At 46.3% G+C, this 22,500-nt stretch overlaps 1 protein-coding gene across 1 annotated transcript in view; it reads right to left on the bottom strand.

Annotated features, from left to right (window-relative positions):
• The window catches only part of fstl5 (follistatin-like 5), a 170,836-nt gene extending 149,340 nt beyond the window's left edge, over positions 1-21,496 (bottom strand). Inside the window, exons 1-2 of the mRNA XM_076288016.1 lie at positions 21,368-21,496; positions 405-435 (exon numbers count right to left, since the gene is read on the bottom strand). Of these exons, the coding sequence (XP_076144131.1) occupies positions 405-435; positions 21,368-21,496 (160 nt within the window). The remainder of the gene's footprint in view (positions 1-404; positions 436-21,367) is intronic.
• Positions 21,497-22,500: the final 1,004 nt, after the last annotated feature.

Below are 22,500 nucleotides of genomic sequence, written 5' to 3'. Positions count from 1 at the left end.
CTACCTATTACAGCCTCACCTCCAGCTCTGTTACGCACGCACGCACGCACCCACATCACACACACACACACACACACACACGCACAAACACACATGCACGCACAAACACAAAAGCACGCACACACCACACAGACACACAGTAAACAACATTCCATCTCAAAATGCCACTCTTGCTGCACTCTTTTATTTAGTTAGGGTTTCAAGAGCTGGAGGACAGTGCTTACAGAATGTGAGATCATTTTCACACACACAGACACACTCATCACACACACACACACACACACACACACACACACACACACACACACACACACACACACACACAGACAGACATCCCTTTCTGAGGGATGGGGAGGGAGTGAGGGGGACGGAGACAGAAATAAAGACAGCCGTAGTGTACATACCCTTTATCCGTAAGCTCTCTACAATCCCATCCTGCATGAAGAGACAGAACAGAGAGAGAGAGAGAGAGAGAGAGAGAGAGAGAGAGAGAGAGAGAGAGAGAAGGTTAATCTTGAGACAGCATGACATCATCCAAAAAGGACTGGAACATAGATGTTTTACTCTCACACAATTTCCTGTTTATGTTTGTTGCAATATTTACCTGTTTGTTTGTTGCAATATTTAACTTTACAAATACATAAGGACCCTATTTCAACTTTACAAATACATAAGTACCCTATTTCAACTGAACAATAATTTCTCAGACAAGATTCAGAAAGCAGCAGCACATCAGATGGTATAGACCAGGGGTTCCCAAACTTTTCCACGACAAGGCCCCCCAAATACCACTAGGTTCTGGCCAAGGACCCCCGTGATGTGTTATTAAACCCATCGAGAATACTACGGCAAATGTAAAAACACATTCAGCTAATCCTAATAATTATTTTAGCCACAAACACTTCGCGATGGAGCATACGGTGTGTAAAAATTGTATTTGGGGCTTTCTGCTATATGAGAGCTATCGCTCTACTATTAATCCCAATCATTATCATGGAAAATATAATGTTCAGATATGCAACACATTATTATAATGGCATTGTATAACAACCCTCATAGTAATAGGTATATGTTAACATTTTCAAATGTATTTATTTGTTGCTTTTATTTTTCCTTCCAACTTGCTGAGGCCCCCCTGGCTCATCCCCGGCCCCCACTTTGAAAACCACTGGTATAGACACACACACACACACACACACACACACAAGCATCCTTCTTCTCCGATTGTAGCCAATCCGATAATGGATGAGATTGAACAATACTTTTGATTGCATTTTTCAAAATCCAACCAGTGGCCACCCTTAAAAAAACAGCCTGACCATCCTGCTGAAAAAAACAGCCTGAGCAGCTAAAGGTGGTTTGCTGGTTGACCAGCTTGTTTGACCACCCTATGATAACCTGCTAGACCAGCAAAACTGTAGCGAAAACATACCTTCAACTGGTTTAGGCAGTTTACGATGGTAATTCAGCTGGTTTTGCTTGTCGTACCACCTCAAGATGGTCATTTTAGCTGGTGTTGCTGGTCTACACTTCTGGTTTAACTGGCCATGCCAGCTTATGTTGGTCATTCTACAGTAGCAAACCCGCATGACCATCTTACACCAACAATGTCAAGCTTGACAGGTTGGTCACCAGCATGACCATCTTGCACCATGATGGGCCAGCATGTCCACCAGCTGGCCCAACCAGCTACACCAGCAAAGACCAGCAAGAGCTGAAAGAAAACCAGCAAAGACCAGCAAAAACCAGCTGTGTGTGTGTGTGTGTGTGTTTCTGTGCATGTGTGTGTGTTTGTGTACAGTATGTGCGTGCGTGCGTGCATGTGTCTTTGTGCGCATGTGTGTGTGTGTGGGTTCAGCCTTGGCTATGCAAACAGGCTCTGTGTGTGTGTGTGTGTGTGTGTGTGTGTGTATGTGTGTGAGTGTGTGTATGTGTGTGGGTGTGTGTTGTGTGTGTGGGGGGGGTGTGTTTGGGTGTGTGTGTGTGTGTGTATGTGTGTGGGTTCAGCTTGGCTATGCAAACAGGCTCTGTGTGTGTGTGTGTGTGTGTGTGTGTGTGTGTGTGTGTGTGTGTGTGTGTGTGTGCGTGTGTGTTTGTGTACATGCGTGTGTGTGTGTGTGTGTGTGTGTGTGGGTTCAGCTTGTCTATGCGATAGAAAGAAGGAAGAGTAGTGGAACAGGCAACACACACACACATACACACACACACACACACACACACACAGAGAGAGAGAGAGAGAGAGGGATGCAACCACACATAGATACACAAAGAGAGAGAGAGAGGGACACAACCACACACACACAGCAGGATGTACACACTCCCTCACACACACACACACACACACACACACACAGAGAGAGAGAAAGGGACACAACCACACATACACACACACACACACACACACAGAGAGAGAGGGACACAACCACACACACACAGCAGGAGGTACACACTCCCTCACACACACACACACACGCACAGTCATACATGAGGGGTAACACACTTCCTCACCAAAACATGTTTGTTAATGTTCAGATGAAGCCAGCGGTGACTCCGTCTGAAGGAAGGATAATACACACACACACACACACACACACACACACTCATTACCATCCTCATTCTCTAGCATCACCGGTTTGATCCGCAACACTGCCTTATCCACAGCGCCCTCTGACAGTTTGACAGGTGTGTGTGTGTGTGTGTGTGTGTGTGTGTGTGTGTGTGTGTGTGTGTAGTGGCCGTGTGTGTGTGTGTGTGTGTGTGTGGTGTGCGTGTGTGTGTGGTGTGCGAGTGTGTGTGTGTGTGTGTGTGTGTGTAGTGTGCATGTGCATGTGTGAGTGTGTAATGTGCGTGTGTGTGAGTGTGTAATGTGTGTCTGTGTGTGTGTGAGTGAGTGTGTGTGTGTGTGTGTGAGTGATGAGAGGATGTCGTTTACCGGAGGCTTCTTTTAAAAGGTTAGCTGCTGCCGCTGCCAAGTCCTCCTAAACGGGCGCAGACGAATGGCGATCTGTGCCATTACCATCTGAAAGGCAGCATTTAGGGGCCGCTGTGTGTGTGTGTGTGAGAGAGAGAGAGGCCGTCGTGCCAAATGATTACAGGCGGACCCATCAGTTTGTCACGAGCGTTTGACAGTTGGGGCCATTATGGAGAAATAAAAACCTCAATCACACAGGGGCCCTATTATAAACCTGTGTGTGTGTGTGTGTGTGTGTGTGTGTGTGTGTGTGTGTCCGCATAAGGTCTGGATGTGTACATGTGTGTGTGTATCACCATAACAGGTGAGCAGTGTTGACATGAATGTTCCTCTGCAGGTCTTTCTGGGAAGTTACTGGGTGAAGGCTATATTGATATGATATCTCGTTTAAATTTCAGAATATCAAGGCTCCATCTCTCTCTCTCTCCGTCTCCCTCTCTCTCTCACTCACACACTTACACACACACACACACACACAGCAGTCAGCACAGTCATTCATTTTTGATGTGGCAGAAGCTGAGGGATGTGACTGTCGACACAATTATTTCCAGCAGAGCATCCTAACTTCATTAGCAACACTCAGGAGCTCAGGAGCTGAAGCTGGGCATACACACACACACACAAACACACACACACACATGCACGCACGCACGCACGCACAAACACATGCACACACACTCACACATGCGAAAACACTCTCACACATGCACACTCTCACACACACATGCACACACACACACACACACACACACACACACACAGATAATAGGCCAAATGCTTCCACAAACAGGCCTGTATGTGTTTATGTTTCTCCCTCTCACAGACTGCAGTGCTATCCCACAATGCACTGCTTCACAGCAGCTCTGCGACTCAGGGCCAGACGAGGCCCAGATGGAGTGTCCATCTAGAGGATCATCCCTGAGCACAGCCTGCACTCCAGCCAACCTTATGACCCTGTTTATCTCTCTCTCTCTCGCACTCTCTCTTCTCTCGCTCTCTCTCTCTCTCACTCTCTCTCTTCTCTCTCTCTCACGCTATCTCTTCTCTCTCTCTCTCTTCTCTCTCTGTCTCGCTCTCACTTCATCGCGCTCTCTTTTCTCTCTCTCTCTTTTCCCTCTAATGCTCTCTCTCTCTTCTCTCTCTCTGTATCTCTCTCTCTCTCTCTTCTCTCTCTCCTCTCTCGTTACTCATTTCTTTTCAATTGAGCTTTATTGGCATGACAAAAAAATACAATTTGTAATGCCAAAGCATACATCTACGTAGTAGTGTGTAAAGACAGAAAACAAAACATCACACATCATACATTACTGCAACGGCAGTATGTGTGTGTGTGTGATGGTGTGGATGGGAATGCATGTAAGTGTGCGTGTGTGTGTGTGTGGTTATGTGGCAATGTGTATGTGTGTGTGTGTCTCTCTCTCTCTCTCTCTACTCCCTCATTGTGTTCTATTTGTCTCCTAGCGAACTCGGAGCTCGTCCGTGACATCATGTCAGTGTTAAAAATATGAGCTGTTTGGGTTCTATTTGTCAACCAGCTGTGCTAACGTCTGTTAGCAATTAGCTACTGTTAGCAGTTGTTACTAGCCAGTTTGTAACAAAGCATTACAGTGTTCTACCCAAACAAATGCCATAGCAACGTAGTGACACATAGAGGTTGGACACTATTGTTTCTACAACAGATTTCATGTGACTCAAATCCAACATAACTGCTAATAAACAGAGCATATAAGGCTCACATTTACTGTTAATGGGTGCAGCCATCTTGGAAATTCAAACTCGTAGTATTCTGGGTTCGACCGAGCTGACGAGTCGTGATAGAACTTCAGAGGGCGTTCCCTGGGCGATTCTATTGAACTGGTGCAAAAACAACTCGGAAAACAACTTGAATGGACAAATAGACACACACACACACACACACACACACACACACACACACACACATACAAACACACCCGCTCTCTCTCTCTCTCTCTCACACACACACACACACACACACACACACGCACACAAAGAGAATATTGTTTTCATGTGTGCTACAATGCTAGCAGTTGAGGTGTATTCCTGCCTAGCTACTGTCTCTGTTTCCTGGACCCTACCTCTCCCTCAGTCTTCCTCTATCTCTCCATCCCTCCCTCTATCTCTCCTCTCCCTTCCTCCCTCGTTCCCTGCTCATCTCCTTTGCTTGTCTCTGTGATCGGAGGTCATCTGCCTGGCCCACATGCCTGATGCTGCTCTTTACCTGGACCTTCCCTGCCTACTCTCCCATTCACTCTCTCTCTCTCTCTCTCTCTCCCTCTGTCTCTCTCACTCTCTCTCCTACTCTCTCCTATGTTAAGGAGAGTTACAAACTGTTTTTTGTATCAAAAAACACAGACATTTCTACATGGCACAATGAAAACATTTGGGGTTTAACAAAGCAATTCATTTGTATTGACACTGTAGGTGAAAGATGTATGGTGCTTCTTTTCCACAGATACACACACACACACAGACCCTCCCACAAACACACACACACACTCCTTTCAGACGCAACTATGTGTGTTTGCTCCATACTCGTTGTATTGTGTATGTTTGTATTGTGAGGAGGTTCAGCCTTGGCTTATATGCAAATGGACTGTGTGTGTGTGTGTGTCTGTGTGTGTGTGTGTGTGTGTGTGTGTGTGTGTGTGTGTGTGTGTGTGTGTGTGTGTGTGTGTATGTGTGTGTGTGTGTTCACTCTCTCTCTCCCTCCCCCAACTCTCTCTCTCTCTCTCTCAGCACCATAAGACCACGTCTATCATTAGCCACTGACCAGTGCAGCATCTGAGCCCATAATTGCTACGATAACAGAGATAACAGTTGGAGTCTTTGGCGGCGTGTGACGAAAGCTCTTATGGCTGTTACCTACCATTCTGAATCATGCCATGACTATTACCATTCTGAATCATACATGACTATTACCATTCTGAATCATGCCATGACTATCACCATTCTGAATCATGCCATGACTATCACCATTCTGAATCATGCCATGACTATTACCAGTGCACTATATGCCACGGAAGGCTCTTTAGCCAGCACGTTTAACAGCTGCACCAAAATATGATGAGAGAAAGTGTTTAAAACGTGTATTTATATAACCTCAATGGCAATCAACATGTATTTGTATAACCTCAATTGCAATCAACATGTATTTATATAACCTCAATGGCAATCATGTACTTATAGAACCTCAATGGCAATCAAGTAATACACATGTATTTATATGACCTCAATGGCACATGTATTTATAGAACCTCAATGGCAATCAAGTAATACACTCAAGTTATTCTTACATAACATCCTTTTATAACAATTTTAAATAACATGTTTAACTAGTAATACTAACATACCTAAGCTATTCTAGCAGAGTTATTCTCTATGTGCGCTCTGTATCCCAATGCCTCTCTGTGTCTCTCTGTGTGTCTCTGTGTGTCTCTGTCTCTCTCTGTGTCTGTGTCTCTGTATCCCAGTGCCTATCTGTGTCTCTCTGTGTCTGTGTCTCTGTATCCCAGTGCCTCTCTGTCTCTCTCTGTCTCTCTCTGTGTCTGTGTCTCTGTATCCCAGTGCCTCTCTGTGTCTCTCTGTGTTGTGCCTCTGTGTCTCTTTGTGCCTCTATGTGTCTCTGTGCCTCTCTGTGTCTCTCTGTGTGTCTCTGTGTCTCTCTCTGTGTCTGTGTCTCTGTATCCCAGTGCCTCTCTGTGTCTCTCTGTGTTGTGCCTCTGTGTCTCTTTGTGCCTCTATGTGTCTCTTTGTGTCTGTGTCTCTCTGTGTGTCTCTGTGTGAAAAAAGCGCGCTCGGCCTTGCAGCTGCGGAGATGAAGACATCATCAGAAGTGGGGTCTACTCCAGACAACCACTGTGAGAGCAAACGAGTGAACACTATGTAACCCATGTAGGATATGTTACCTGTGATCGCTGTATAAACCCCTGAACTTTGTGTAAACCTTTGTGTTCCGGTGAAAGGTTTGTACCCTTAGCGGCAACAGTGCTGACTAGCAAAAGATAAGACCGAACAACAAACAGCGATCCTTTCATAGCACCACCTGTGGGTTCGGAGTTGGCAAGTGTTGTGTCAGCATCTAAGGAGCGGAGCGGAATATTGGTGTTCAAGATATTGGTGTTATTGTTCAGGAGTGTGATCGTGCGATCCACTCAGGCTTTGCGCTATGGAGACATTAAACAAATTTTGCACGAAACTCTTTGTACCTTGTATTGGGGGTGGGTCATTCCAAGTGAAAACAGCCACATGGTACCTCTCAGATTTTGCTGAAAAGTGGTGAAAATATGCCTTATGTTACCAAACGAGGGAATCTGAAGTTTCAGGTCAATATCTCAAACAGTTTGCCAGTGGCGTCCATTTGAATTTCGGGTGCCATGGCCGTAATTGACACATTGGAATTTCACATTTCATCTTTTGCCATTTTTGGAAGCCAATAACGTCTGTTCTAATAGTGGTGGAAGGCTGGAAACTGTATATATAAAGTATAAAGTGTTTATAAAGTGTTTATAAAGTGTTTATAAAGTATAAACTTAAAGTATATATACTCTTTTGATCTCGTGAGGGAAATTTGGTCTCTGCATTTATCCCAATCTGTGAATTAGTGAAACACACTCAGAACACACAGTGAGGTGAAACACACACCCGGCACAGTGAGCTGCCTGCAACAACAGCGGCGCTCGGGGAGCAGTGAGGGTTGTGCCTTGCTCAAGGGCACTTCAGCCGTGCCTACTGGTCGGGGTTCGAACCGGCAACCCTCCGGTTACAAGTCCGGAGCGCTAACCAGGAGGCCACGGCTGCCCCCTAAAGGGTCCAGTTGAGTAAAGGGTTTTACCCAGGGGGCTTTGATCGTGGGCTTTGTCCTACACTATTTTGGATTATGATCGTGGGCTTTGTCCCACACTAATTTGGATTATGATAAAACTTCCTCTCGCTGTCTCACTATCTTGCCCCCCTCTTTCCTCCCTCCTTCCTCTCCGCATTCTCTCTATCTCTCCTCCTCCTCTCTCTCTCCATCTCCCTGAACATTGTTTTTCTGTGTGCGCATCCGAGCCAGTCTTCCCCATGCGCGTGCGGCGTCTGTAGATAGTGTTGAGGGCTAATTGCTTCCTGGCGGGAGCAGACTGCAGTGTTATCATCTTAAATGCATATGTGCAGGCAGGTTAATGGGCCCCTCAGGTCACTTATCAGCGCCGGCCGTCGCCAGTCGCTGCTGAGCTGATTGTGAAACCAGCCGGTTTGGTTTGTTGTTGTATTTGTGCTCAGTGGTGGTTAATAATGTTGGGAGTGATTGAAGTGAGCGTCACTCACACGTCCAGTGGAGCGACTCTGTTTACACACACACACACACACACACACACACACACTCAAACACACTCACATTGATTGGATAATTCAGACTGATGTGTGATTGGACAACTCAGGCTGGTGTGTGATTGGATAACATCACAGCTAACCCAGCACATCTTACCCAGCACAGCTCACAGCTAACCCAACAAAACTCACAGCTAAACCAGCACAACTAACCCAACACAGCTCACAGCTAACCCAACACAGCTCACAGCTAACCCAGCACAGCTCACAGCTAACCCAGCACATCTCACAGCTAACCCAGCACATCTAACCTAGCACAGCTCACAGATAACCCAGCACATCTAACCCAGCACAGCTCACAGTTAACTCGGCACAGCTCACAGCTAACCCAGCACAGCTCACTGTCAACCCTACATTTAACCCAGCAAAGGAGAGGAACCAATCCCTACAGCTCAAAGGAGGGGACCGGCTGAACAACAGTAGCCATGCCCTCTCTCTCACACACACACACACACACACACGCACACACACACACACACTTGCATGCACACACACACACACACACTCGCATGCCTGGCACGCACGCACACACACACACACACAGGGGCGTCATGCAAGCCAAAATTCAGGGGGGGGGGGGGGGGCACAATCAGGCATTTTTTTTCAAGGGGAGGCTAGCAATAGGCAACCTCATTTGTAAGTTGCTACCTGCAAATCATGAGCAAGTGACCTGATAATAACCTAAGTTATGAGCACATGAGAGAGACTACTATACTTTCTTGCCCTCTACATCACGGTCACGATCCTATTTATATAAAACATCTTTAGGAACTCCTTTTGAACGGGTAGCCTATCCCTTTTCACTACATGGATTAGCTGCCAGATACGTGAAGAGATCAAGTGGAGAAACATCAACGCGATGCCTTGGTAGGCATAATGTTATTAGGTTGGATTTTGTAGTCACTGCAAATTGAACACCCTCGTTTCTATGAAACTGGAAACAATTGAACCAGGTCCGGAGACTTTGCCATTTGTAATATTTGTAAAAGTAGCCTAGGCTATGTTACACTGACACCATGTAGGCTGACGTTAACGTAATGCTCTGAATTCGCGGCTAACTTCAAATCCATAGTTCTAACTTTTTGATCATCAAGTCAAAATTTTCAGGTCAACCACAAATAATTCCACTACTTTTTATTGCTTAGCCTACTTACCACTTCAACACCATTGACTGTATGTGTTTAAACTGTAACTGTAACAGTTCAACTGTTCAAACTGTAGCCTAAAGTTAACTATAACAGTTCAACACAAGCAAAACATTGCAAGCTCAATGGGCGTGTGTGTTGTTACGGGAACATACACAGACACCAATTTTAGGAAAAGGGCTGATGTTGACCGGTCTTCAGCTATTTTGGTACGGTTTATTACACATCCAGAAGAATACATTTAAGTTGTTATAGGCTCTGGCTTATTATGGCGCATAATAGGAACAAAGTTATGATCAAAAAAAATATTAGGGAGGAAAAATCCGAGGGGGCACGTGCCCCCTTTATTTCAATGGGCATGACGCCACGGCACACACACACAGAGGTGGACAGAGTACACAGCTTCATTACTTGAGTAAAAGTACAGATACCCTTTGCCAAATTTTACTCAAGTACAAGTAAAAGTACAACAGTCAGATGTCTACTTAAGTAAAAGTACTGAAGTACTTGTTTTTAAAAGTACTTGAGTATCAAGAGTACAAGAGTACATTTTCTAAATATTGCATTACTACTGCCACAGTGGTTACATTTATGTACAGAAACGTCCTACATGGAGTTATGAAAAATGTTAATGTTAATACCTTGAAGAATGTAAAAGGAATTGGAAGTAAAATCAAGTCATTTTCATCTTTTTACCATGTTGCCAGGGATGGGCAGTATTTCTAAATATTTCTTAAAATACGTATTTCAAATACAAAATACTATTTTGTAATTGAAACACATGAAGCGAAAACTGTCATTAACTTGTTCAGAACATTGAAATAGTCTGGCGAGGTGGGGCCACAGGTTGCACATTCCTGGGATGGACCTGCTGCGTCTTCATCCATTGTTTCGTCCATGGTTTCGTCTCTTATCTAAATCTGACCATGGAGTTGACTTTGGCGGTGATTGCTGATAGGCTGTCCCAATCAGTGGTGCCTGCACAATCCAATCACGTTTGAGAGGGAAACAACAAATTGAGGGTTTCCGAGATTTTTCTTTTTTCCTTTTTTTTTTAGAAGAAGTAACGGGTACTCACGGTTATGGATAGAAATGTAGTGAAGTAAAGAGTACAGTATTTGTCTCTCAAATGTACTTGAGTAAAGTCATGAGTACTCCCCAAAAATGATACTTGAGTAAAGTACAGATCCCTCAAAAGTGTACTCAAGTACTGTACTCAAGTAAATGTACTCCGTTACTGTCCGGCTCTGCACACACACCCTGGATAACAGAGAAAAGCAGCAGGACCAGTGTTGACAACCAAAGGTGGGGGAGGGTGGTGCTTTCCTGAGAGACAGAAAGCATGCACAAGGTGAAAGCAGAGTGACTCTATGCTCTTTCTCACACACACACACACACACACCACATTCGCAGGGCACCATGAATTTTACATGAAATGGAGCAAATCCTGCAAATACTCATGAAGGTGTGGAATGAATGCCGCACTCTGAGGAAGAGAGGGAGGGAGAAGGAAAGGGGGGGAGAGAGAGATAGAAAGCCTAAAGTGCGCTTTCTTTTGCATGATTTAAGTAGCCTACCATTGGCACCTTTAAATAGGCTATGGAACCTGATAACTCGTGCATTTTTCTTTAACATTTTGCGATAGGGCTAAATCTTAGCCATAGTAGTCCAAAGCTTGCTGCATCAGAACATTGCACAAATAGACCTATTAATATTACAAGAAAAAATACAACCTGAGCATCACAAACACTAGCTATGTAGGCCTATGCCTATGCTGGCAACGCTCCAACTACGAGATGCATCGAAGAAATCAAAGTCGCAGTAGTGATGCGGGTACCCGACCTGTTGCAGGACTCTGGTGTGTGTGTGTGTGTGTGTGTGTGTGTGTGTGTGTGTGTGTGTGTGTGTGTGTGTAACAGATCCAGGCCAAATACACCTGACCAACACCAACACCGCCAGAGTGTAGTGTGTGTGTGTGTGTGTGTGTGTGTGTGTGTGTGTGTGTGTGTGTGTGTGTGTAACCGATCCTGACCAAATACGCCTGAACAACACCGCCAGAGTGTAGTGTGTGTGTGTGTGTGTGTGTGTGTGTAACGGATCCGGGCCAAATACGCCTGATCAACACCGCCAGAGTGTAGTGTGTGAGAGAGCATTTCCTGTTTTGTATAATCAGGCCTGGCAGGCCAGTAGCATATGCTAACTCTCCTGTTGGATATAATGAGCAGGCCAGTAGCATATGCTATTCTCATATTGGATATAATGAGCAGGCCAGTAGCATATGCTAATTCTCCTATTGGATATAATGAGCAGGCCAGTAGCATATGCTAACTCTTTTGTTGGATATAAGGGACTGTACGATATTTAGCGGGGGGGGGAGGGCCGGTCGCCAGACGATCGGGTTAAAAATGTTCTGCCTGGCCCTCCCCCCTGGTCAAATTTTTTTTTCCAGGGGCCTCCCCCCGGCTCAAAACAATTCTCCTAGGCCCTCCCCCCTACGTGAATCAAATAAAACTGGTCGAAAAATTACGTTTACAAGGTTAAAACGGCCAGCAAATGTCATAAGCACACATACACACACACGGGGCTACAAACCATTGTTGCGCGGGTTTGGTCACAAGCGGCCTGCGGTCGCCCAATATTTTAATCAACCCGACCGCAACTCGGACTCGCGAATATTAATTAGGACAAAATTACACCCGACCTGCGATCCGACCCGCTTATTTACAAAATGTGTGCTTTTGGTTATAGCCTGCATGCAGTAGTCCATTTCTGTAAAACAAACTAATTTATTTGCGAAACTTTATGCAGTAGAACTACACGCAGGCATGCAGGACATAATGTTTGCACAGGAGAGAGAATGAGAATAAGAACGCAAGCACGCACGCAACCACCAAGGATTAGAACAGGATAAGATTTGGCCATGGACATACTTCTTTCGAAAATAGAAATGGGGAGGCAAGTTAGGCAAGAGAGATACATTGCTGGTCAAAACGTTAACGTAATAACTGGTTTAAAATGCTGAATGAAGCACAAAGCTTTACTAAAGCACATCCACTGTTTAAAGTCACAAACACAACGAACTAAGGTAACTTTTATGCATGCGCGAACCTATACATACCGGTAGATATGGCTGTGTAGTCTGTGCCATAAGATTTATTCCTGCTGTCATACTTTTAAATGGCTTCGCAAGAAGTAGGCCTACATAGACCATAACTTGTACTACTGTCATCTTCTTTAAGAACTTTTCCCAATATTTCCCATAGCCTATATCGCTTTTCCTGAAGGGGTGTCTTTATTATTTTAACTCGCGTCTTCAGCTTCTTTACTGTTGACTTAGCCTACTGTATTGATGCTTTACTGCATTGATGCTAGCCTTCTCGTGATATTTTAAGTAGGCCTATTTGTAGAAAATATATATTTAATTAATTTTAACTGACCCGCCCGCAAATGACCCGAATATCATTAAAATATTTGGTTTATGACTCATAACCGCGGGTGACCTGCAATGAGGGGAGTTGTGGGAGATTCAGGTAGGGTTGCGACTTTTTGGACTCGCCCACTCTGTCAAAGAGACGTGAATCATGTTTTGGCCTACAAACCTTTTAAAATATCGAAAACGGATCATTGATCAGGGGAAAAATATATCATGGATCAGGAAAAAATATTTTTCTTCGGCCCTCCCCCCAGGCCAAAACATTTTTCCTGGGCCTTCCCCTAAGGCTTAAAAAATTCTCTAAGGCCCTCCCCCCCCTGACGACCGGCCCTCCCCCCCCCGGTAAATATTGTACAGTCCCTAATGAGCAGTAGACCAGTAGCATATGCTAACTCTCCTGTTGGATATAATGAGCAGGCCAGTAGCATATGCTAACTCTTCTATTGGATATAATGAGCAGGCCAGTAGCATATGCTAACTCTCAAGAGTCTAAAGTCTCGATGCTGCTTGGGAGGCAGATGAAAGCACTGCTTAGAGAATGGACTGGAGGGAGGATTTTTCTGCTGTTAGCGTAGCGCCATTTTAAAATCTAACACGCTTTCAACCTGGCATGTAGCAGAGGAAGTCACATGGTCTCTTAAGCCCCCTGGCTGTGTCATAAGTCACATTGTCTCTTAAGCCCCGTGGCTGTGTCATAAGTCACATGGTCTCTTAATCCCCCTGGCTGTGTCATAAGCACTGTAACTGTGTCATAAGCACCCCTGGTTCAACCTGTAGCTGCTGTGTCCTCACAGAGTCTGTGTGTTTTCATTTAAAGGTGCCATGTGTAATGTCCACCAAAAAATCAATTCATACTCCACATTCCATAAAAGATAGGGGCAGTATACCTACAGAAAGTGAGTTGGTCTACCCTACAGTAACAACCGAGACACGTGAATTGCAGTTTGGCTGGTGGTTATGTTGCCCGCATACCGCCTCCATGGCCGAAACTGGCATTATGACACCTGTCGGGCTGTGGCTAGTAATTTAGCATGCTAATTCAGGTTGATATCCCTGCAGCACTATACCTTTTCATTTTTAAAATGACATCATCGCCCTAATTTCTTCTCATTCTTTTGATGCGTGTAGCTACCTCAATTCTTACACATGGCACCTTTAAAGGTTATGTCAGCGATTTCCGGCCCAAAAAAGTCCCAAACATAAATTATCACATTCATCTAATCTTTCCTAACAATCCGCTAGCTGTCTGTAGTTTGTGTTGGGGTGTGTAGTTTGTGTAGTTTGTGTTGGGATGTGTAGTTTGTGTTGGGGTGTGTAGTTTGTGTTGGAGTGTGTAGTTTGTGTAGTTTGTGTTGGGGTGTGTAGTTTGTGTTGGGGTGTGTAGTTTGTGTTGGCGTGTATAGTTTGTGTTGGAGTGTGTAGTTTGTGTTGGGGTGTGTAGTTTGTGTTGGAGTGTGTAGTTTGTGTTGGGATGTGTAGTTTGTGTTGGAGTGTGTAGTTTGTGTCTGGCTGTGTAGTTTGTGTTGGAGTGTGTAGTTTGTGTTGGAGTGTATAGTTTGTGTCGGGGTGTGTAGTTTGTTTTGGGGTGTGTAGTTTGTGTTGGGGTGTGTAGCTTGTGTTGGAGTGTGTAGTTTGTGTTGGAGTGTGTAGCTTGTGTTGGAGTGTGTGGATGGGGTTGGGAAAAAGAGGAAGAATTTCCCTCGGGATCCATGATATCTATGTGTCTAGTTACTATAGTTATGGACTGGATGGTGATGTTGATGGAATGATAGTATCTATCTAGTGCTATTATGGATTGTGATAACACTGTTTGGTGTGTTTATCCCAATCCCAGATAAAAATAAAACAGGTTGTAGTCCAAACAGCCTAGAGCTGTCCCAGATCTGGGATTGATTAGTACTGTCTGTCTTTGCACAGATCTGGGATTGATTAGTACTGACTGTCTTTGCACAGAGCTGTCACAGATCTGGGATTGATTAGTACTGTCTGTCTTTGCACAGATCTGTCACAGATCTGGGATTGATTAGTACTGTCTGTCTTTGCACAGATCTGGGATTGATTAGTACTGTCTGTCTTTGCACAGAGCTGTCCAAGATCTGGGATTGATTAGTGCTATCTGTCTGTAGTCAGAGTTGTTCCAGATCATATAGTGTTGTTATGAATCTCTTTTTGTCATCTAAAGGAAATCATTATTGCAAGAGCTAATTGAAAGTGTCTTTTCCCATTTGGATATCATAACACCCCAATGTGGTCCATCTGATGTGATTTACAGTACAGTGTAGTTCTGTAGTAGCAGTGGGTGTGCTCTTGCTAACACGTTAGCCTTGAGTTCTGTAGTAGCAGTGTGTGTGTGTGTGTGTGTGTGTGTGTGTGTGTGTGTGTGGTTCTGTAGTAGCAGTGTGTGTGTGTGTGTGTGTGTGTGTGTGTGTGTGTGTGTGTGTGTGTAGTTCTGTAGTAGCAGTGTGTGTGTGTGTTTGTGTGTGTGTGTGTGTGTGTGTAGTTCTGTAGTAGCAGTGTGTGTGCTCTTGCTAACACGTTAGCCTTGAGTTGGAGTTGGGTGAGCGACAGAGATGGCGTACACAGTTCTGGAACACAGTTCTGTCTCCATCTTCTGCCTCTTGCTCTTGTGGGAGGCAGTCAGATCATGGATCTTCCTGTCCTTCTCCAGGGAGTCCTGATCTCAGATTGATTCGTGCTGTCTGTCTGTGCTTAGAGCTGTTCCAGATCTCAGATCGATTAGTGCTGTCTCCATTCCAGAGTCCAGAGTTTGGGAAGATTGATACAAGCAGGTCAGTTGATGGTGCCTAGTGTGCCCCCTCTTCTCTCATCTTCCACTCTCCTCTCCTCCCCCTCTCTCCTCCTACTCCTCCATCTCCTTCTCTTTACTCCTCCTCTCTCCTCTTCCTCTTCTCCTCCTCTCTCCTACTCTTGTCCTCCTCTCTCCTCCACCTCTTTCTTCTTCTCTCCTCATCCTACTCCTCCTCTCCACCTCTCCTCCTCGTACTTCTCTCCTCCTCTCTCGTTCTGAGTCTGATAGAGTCTGACTGGTTTAATTGCACATGTTGTCCACTGTGTTTGTAATTTCTGTCTGTATGTAATGTATAACGTTCATGAACATTATTATTATTATTATATTATTGGAGGAGGAGGAGAGGAGCAGGGGGAGGAGAGGAGCAGGAGGAGGAGGAGGAGATGAGGAGGATGAGGAGAGGAGGAGGAGAGGAGCAGGAAGAGGAGGAGGAGAGGAGCAGGAAGAGGAGGAGGAGAGGAGGAGGAGAGGAGCAGGAGGAGGAGAAAAGGAGCAGGGGGAGGAGAGGAGGAGGAGAGGAGCAAGAGGAGGAGCAGGAGGAGGAGGAGAGGAGCAGGAGGAGGAGGAGAAAAGGAGCAGGGGGAGGAGAGGAGGAGGAGAGGAGCAAGAGGAGGAGAGGAGCAGGAGGAGGAGGAGAGGAGGAGGAGGAGAAAAGGAGCAGGGGGAGGAGAGGAGGAGGAGAGGAGCAAGAGGAGGAGAGGAGCAGGAGGAGGAGGAGGAGAAAAGGAGCAGGGGGAGGAGAGGAGGAGGAGAGGAGCAAGAGGAGGAGAGGAGCAGGAGGAGGAGGAGAGGAGGAGGAGGAGGAGGAGAAAAGGAGCAAGGGGAGGAGAGGAGGAAGAGAGGAGAAGGAGGAGGAGGAGAAGGAGAGGAGGAGGAGAGGAGCAGGAGGAGGAGGAGAAAAGGAGCAGGGGGAGGAGAGGAGCAGGAGGAGGAGAGGAGCAGGAGAAGGAGGAGAGGAGGAGGAGAGGAGCAGGAGGAGGAGGAGGAGAAAAGGAGCAGGGGGAGGAGAGGAGGAGGAGAGGAGCAGGAGGAGGAGAGGAGCAGTAGGGGGAGAGGAGAGGAGGAGGAGAGGAGCAGGAGGAGGAGGAGAAAAGGAGCAGGGGGAGGAGAGGAGCAGGAGGAGAGGAGCAGTAGGGGGAGAGGAGAGGAGGAGGAGGAGGAGGAGAAAAGGAGCAGGGAGAGGAGCAGGAGGAGGAGAAAAGGAGCAGGGGGAGGAGAGGAGGAGGAGAGGAGCAGGAGGAGGAGAGGAGCAGTAGGGGGAGAGGAGGAGGAGAGGAGCAGGAGGAGGAGGAGAAAAGGAGCAGGGGGAGGAGAGGAGCAGGAGGAGAGGAGCAGTAGGGGGAGAGGAGAGGAGCAGGAGGAGGAGGAGAAAAGGAGCAGGGAGAGGAGCAGGAGGAGGAGGAGAGGAGCAGGTCTCCAGTGCAGAGCTTTTCTGAAAAGCACAAATCAATTATGGGGAGGAAGGGCCAAGATCCCACTGCCGTCAGCTCAGGGCTTTGATTACTTTTGTGAGCTGGACAGCACTTTAGCAACACACACACACACACACACACAGAGAGAGAGAGACAGGCCAGGATAGTGCTTTAGTGCCGCACGGACACACACTCACACTGACAGGCTTCCGTTCCGTATAAGACGTGCGTGTCCACCTGGGCTAATCCTGCCTTTGATGTCTCTATGAAGGAAACTAGCATACACACACTGTGCGCTAGCATTACATACGCACACACACACACACACACACACACACACACACACACACACACACACAGACACACACACACATACACACACACACACACACACACACACACTCACACACATATACACACAGTAGCGTGTGGGGACTGTGGTGAGGTGTGCAAAGACTCCATTGGTGTTATGTGATAATGGGCTACGGTATTTCAGGTCATTTAAAAGGCAATCCATCTGCATTTATGCATGTACACTGGTCAATATGGCAAGTCCATTTACATGTAGATTATTATCACTTCTTCCCAGTTTTATACATGCTGTGGGAATTATGGTATCAATACATGCAACACACACACACACACACACACACACACACACACACACACACACATACACACACACACACACACACACACACACACACACACACACACACACACATACATACACACACACACACACACACACACAGGCTTATACAGGCTGTGTGAGTTAAGGTGTCAATACATGAAACAGGCAGAAAGCAACATGGTGTGTTAGTAATTGAGTTTAGTCGTCCAGTTATTCTTTGACTTCAAGAATCTCCATAGAGTGCTGCTGTCCACTGCTGTTCCATAGAGTGCTGCTGTTCCATAGAGTGCTGCTGTCCACTGCTGTTCCATAGAGTGCTGCTGTTCACTGCTGTTCCATAGAGTGCTGCTGTTCCATAGAGTGCTGCTGTTCACTGCTATTCCATAGAGTGCTGCTGTTCCATAGAGTGCTGCTGTCCACTGCTGTTCCATAGAGTGCTGCTGTTCACTGCTGTTCCATAGAGTGCTGCTGTTCCATAGAGTGCTGCTGTTCACTGCTGTTTCATAGAGTGCTACTGAAAGTAGTGAAACCGGTTCCGGCGCCGACGAGAGTGGCAGCACATCAAGTAGCTCTGTGTGTCTTGAATTTCCCCTAGGGATCAATAAAGTATCTATCTATCTATCTATGTACTGTTCACTGCTAGTCCATAGAGTGCTGCTGTTCACTGCTGTTTCATAGAGTGCTGCTGTTCACTGCTGTTTCATAGAGTGCTACTGTTCACTGCTGTACCATAGAGTGCTGCTGTTCCATAGAATGCTGGCTTTCACTGCTGTTCCATAGGTTGCTGCTGTTCCATAAAGTGCTGCTCTTCACTGCTGTTCCATAGAGTGCTACTGTTCACTGCTGTTCCATAGAGTGCTGCTGTTCCATAGAGTGCTACTGTTCACTGCTGTTCCATAGAGTGCTGCTCTTCACTGCTGTTCCATAGAGTGCTGCTGTTCACTGCTGTTCCATAGAGTGCTTCTGTTCCATAGAGTGCTGCTGTTCCATAGAGTGCTACTTTTCACTGCTGTTCCATAGAGTGCTGCTGTTCCATAGAGTGCTGCTGTTCACTGTTGTTCCATAGAGTGCTACTGAAAGTAGTGAAACCGGTTCCGGCGCCGACGAGAGTGGCAGCACATCAAGTAGCTCTGTGTCTCTTGAATTTCCCCTAGGGATCAATAAAGTATCTATCTATCTATGTACTGTTCACTGCTAGTCCATAGAGTGCTGCTGTTCACTGCTGTTTCATAGAGTGCTACTGTTCACTGCTGTACCATAGAGTGCTGCTGTTCCATAGAGTGCTGCTGTTCACTGCTGTTCCATAGAGTGCTACTGTTCACTGCTGTTCCATAGAGTGCTGCTGTTCACTGCTGTTCCATAGAGTGCTGCTGTTCACTGCTGTTCACTGCTGTTTCATAGAGTGCTGCTGTTCCATAGAGTGCTGCTGTTCACTGCTGTTCCATAGAGTACTGCTGTTCCATAGAGTGCTACTGTTCACTGCTGTTCCTTAGGATCCTGCTGTTCCATAAAGTGCTGCTGTTCACTGCTGTTCCATAGAGTGCTGCTGTTCACTGCTGTACCATAGAGTGCTGCTGTTCCATAGAGTGCTGCCTTTCACTGCTGTTCCATAGAGTGCTACTGTTCACTGCTGTTCCATAGGATGCTGCTGTTCCATAAAGTGCTGCTGTTCACTGCTGTTCCATAGAGTGCTGCTTTTCACTGCTGTTCCATAGAGTGCTGCTGTTCACTGGGTGTTTGATAGTGGTAGTATCACTATCACTGAGTAATCATTCTATGTTGTTTTATGTCTTTTAATTACTTTTTATTTCTTTTTTATTCTTTACTACCTTCTATGCTGTTTGCTTGTGTTTATGTAAAGCACATTGAATGACCTCTGTGTTCTGTACCATGTGTGGATTTGAACTTGTGTGGTTGTCACACACACTCACAAACATGGATATGTATATTTACAAACATATTCCAAAATATCTTATTGAACATGGCTGCACTAATTGGAACTGATAAATCATTCCATTTTCTTCTTTCATTTCTTTTATGTAACAGTAAGCCACAACACCACACGACACTCAGCCTGGAGAAAACCCTGGGGAGGATTTCACAAGCAAAGCATTGAATGTCATCAGAATCTCTCTCTCTCTCTCTCTCCCTGAAGTTTGTTTATGCCATCTGTCCCCGTTTCCTCGGTAGCGTAATGTTCTTATAATCAGCCCTGATCCCAAAGCCCAAATTGAATTTCTTGTTGGATTGTCAGCAAGACTAATAAGCCTGGTGGTGGATGGGTGGTGGTTGGTGGTGTCTCTGAGAGATGGAGTGGGGTTCCCTTTGAGGTGAGGCCATGCCTGGTGTGCCTGAGATGCTCTCTGTGTGTGTGTGTGTGTGAGAGAGAGAGAGAGAGTGAGAGTGAGTGTGGGATGCCTGGTGTGTGTGAGGATGCTCAGCTTCTCTCCACAGCTGAAAGCTCCTTTTTGGTCAGACTTTGGGTGTGTGTGTGTGTGTCAGACTCCAGTGTGTGTGTGTGTGTGTGTCAGACTCCAGTGTGTGTGTGTGTGTGTGTGTGTGTGTGTGTGTGTGTGTGTGTGTGTGTGTGTGTGTGAAGAGTAGTCCTATTGGGTTGTGTGTGTGTGTGTGTGTGTGAGTGTGTGTGTGTAGAGTAGTCCTATTGGCCGCTGCCAGACATTCTCTGCCTCAATGGCTCGTTAATTGATCTATTACATAAGGGGCCTGACATCCACTCAGCGCAGCTCACACCAACAGTGGGGAGAGAACCAGACAGAGGGAGAGAGGGAGAGAGAGGGAAAGAGAGAGAAAAAGGGAGAGAGAGAGAGAGAGGGAAAGAGAGAAAGAGAGAGGGAGAGGGAAAGAGAGAGAAAGAGGGAGAGAGAGAGGGAGAGGGAAAGAGAGAGAGGGAGAGAGAGGGAAACAGAGAAAGCGAGAGGGAGGGAGAGAGGGAAATAGAGAAAAAGAGGGAGAGTCAAGTTGTACACAGTGAAAAATACACATACACGCGTATGTGTGACTGGCTGTAAGGTTAAAGGTACAGTCAGGAAGTTACGTTTGTTCATGTTTATGTTTATATTTAAAAGATACTTTTGTCCCAAACAGCATACATTATATTTTACCCAAGGACCAAATGAAACGCCCCTGCAGCGTTCTCCACACAGGTCAGGGGCGGCTCGCTTGTGCTTTTTTACAGGGACTCCCATACAGTAGTGTCCAGAGCCTGGGCTGCCTACAGAGAGCTTTTTTACAGGGACACCCAGAATGGGCAGCTAGCAGATCATGAGGAGATGATTGCTGAATGTGACAAAAAGAATGATGGGCTTGGAATTGCTTCAATCGCAATCCACTTCTTCTTTCACTCAGTGTGTCCTTCTCCTGTGTGTGTGTGTGTGTGTGTGTGTGTGTGTGACAGTGAGAGCAGTGTGAGAGTCTAATGCTGGAAAACATCACCGCAAAACAGAGGCTAACACACACACACACACACACACACGCCATATTGAGCCAGATCTCTGTCAGGTCACTGCTCTGCCGTTGTTGTTATGGTAATGAGGCTGGAACGGGGTCGATACCTTGTGGCGGAATCTGACTGTTGGTCGATACTGTGGAGCCGAAAACTCGTCATGGCCTGGACGGCCCTCCAATCCCAGGACAGCGAGCCCCAGGAAGGCTACCGCCCACCAGCACACCAGGCTCCTCATTGGTCAGCACCTGGAACGAGCACAAAAGGATGCGTTAGGGAGCGGACAAACAAACAGAGACCGCAGTTGACCCCGCGGCCCGCACATCTCCCTTCATGAGAAAGGAAGCTAATTAGAGTGGACAGCGGGAGCTGTCAATCAGTGGAGCAGGTTTAACACACCATTATCAATACAGCGGCATTAACACAACATCATCAATACAGCAGATTAAAAGTGCTCCCGATCAATTAGCGCAAGACAGAAAGGGAGAGAAAGAGAGAGAGGGAAGAAGAAAGGGACAAACAGCACTGAGACAGAGAAGGAGAGAGAGAGAGAGGGAGGGAAAAAGAGAAAGAGAAACAGCACTGAGACAGAGAAGAGAGAGAGTGAGAGAGAGAAAGAAGAGAGAGAGGGAAGAAGAGAAAGAGAAACATCACTGAGACAGAGAAGGAGTGAGAGAGAGGGAAGAAAGGGGAGAGAGAAACAGCACTGAGACAGAGAAGGAGTGAGAGAGAGAGAGGGAAGAATAGAGTGAGAAACAGAACTGAGACAGAGTCGATATATTAGGATAATGAACCGTCATCAAAAGGTATCTGTTAGATGAGCTGACTCTCAGCACAACTGGACTGTCCAGTTAGTCCAGGCTATAGTGGGGTTCTCCTGCAGAACGCTGGGAGTCCAGGCTATTAGTGGGGTTCTTGTGTAGAACGCTGGGAGTTTAGGCTATAGTGGGGTTCTCCTGCAGAACGCTGGGAGTCCAGGCTATAGTGGGGTTCTCGTGTAGAATGCTGGGAGTCCAGCCTATAGTGGGGTTCTTGTGTAGAACGCTAGGAGTGCAGGCTATAGTGGGGTTCTCGTGTAAAACTCTGGGAGTCCAGGCTATAGTGGGGTTCTCGGTAGAACGCTGGGAGTCCAGGCTATAGTGGGTTCTCGTGTAAAATGCTGAGAGTGCAGGCTATAGTGGGGTTCTCCTGCAGAACGCAGGGAGTCCAGGCTATAGTGGGGTTCTTGTTCTGTGAGGGTGG

The sequence above is a fragment of the Alosa pseudoharengus genome, unplaced genomic scaffold, assembly GCF_046254945.1.
Source record: "Alosa pseudoharengus isolate Yale_2024_CS ecotype anadromous, Long Island Sound unplaced genomic scaffold, YU_APseudo_1.1 YU_APseudo_1.1_scf_16, whole genome shotgun sequence".
Classification (NCBI taxonomy): domain Eukaryota; kingdom Metazoa; phylum Chordata; class Actinopteri; order Clupeiformes; family Clupeidae; genus Alosa; species Alosa pseudoharengus.
The sequence above is the reverse complement of the archived record's forward strand: the minus strand, read 5'-3'. Positions and strand labels throughout refer to the sequence as shown.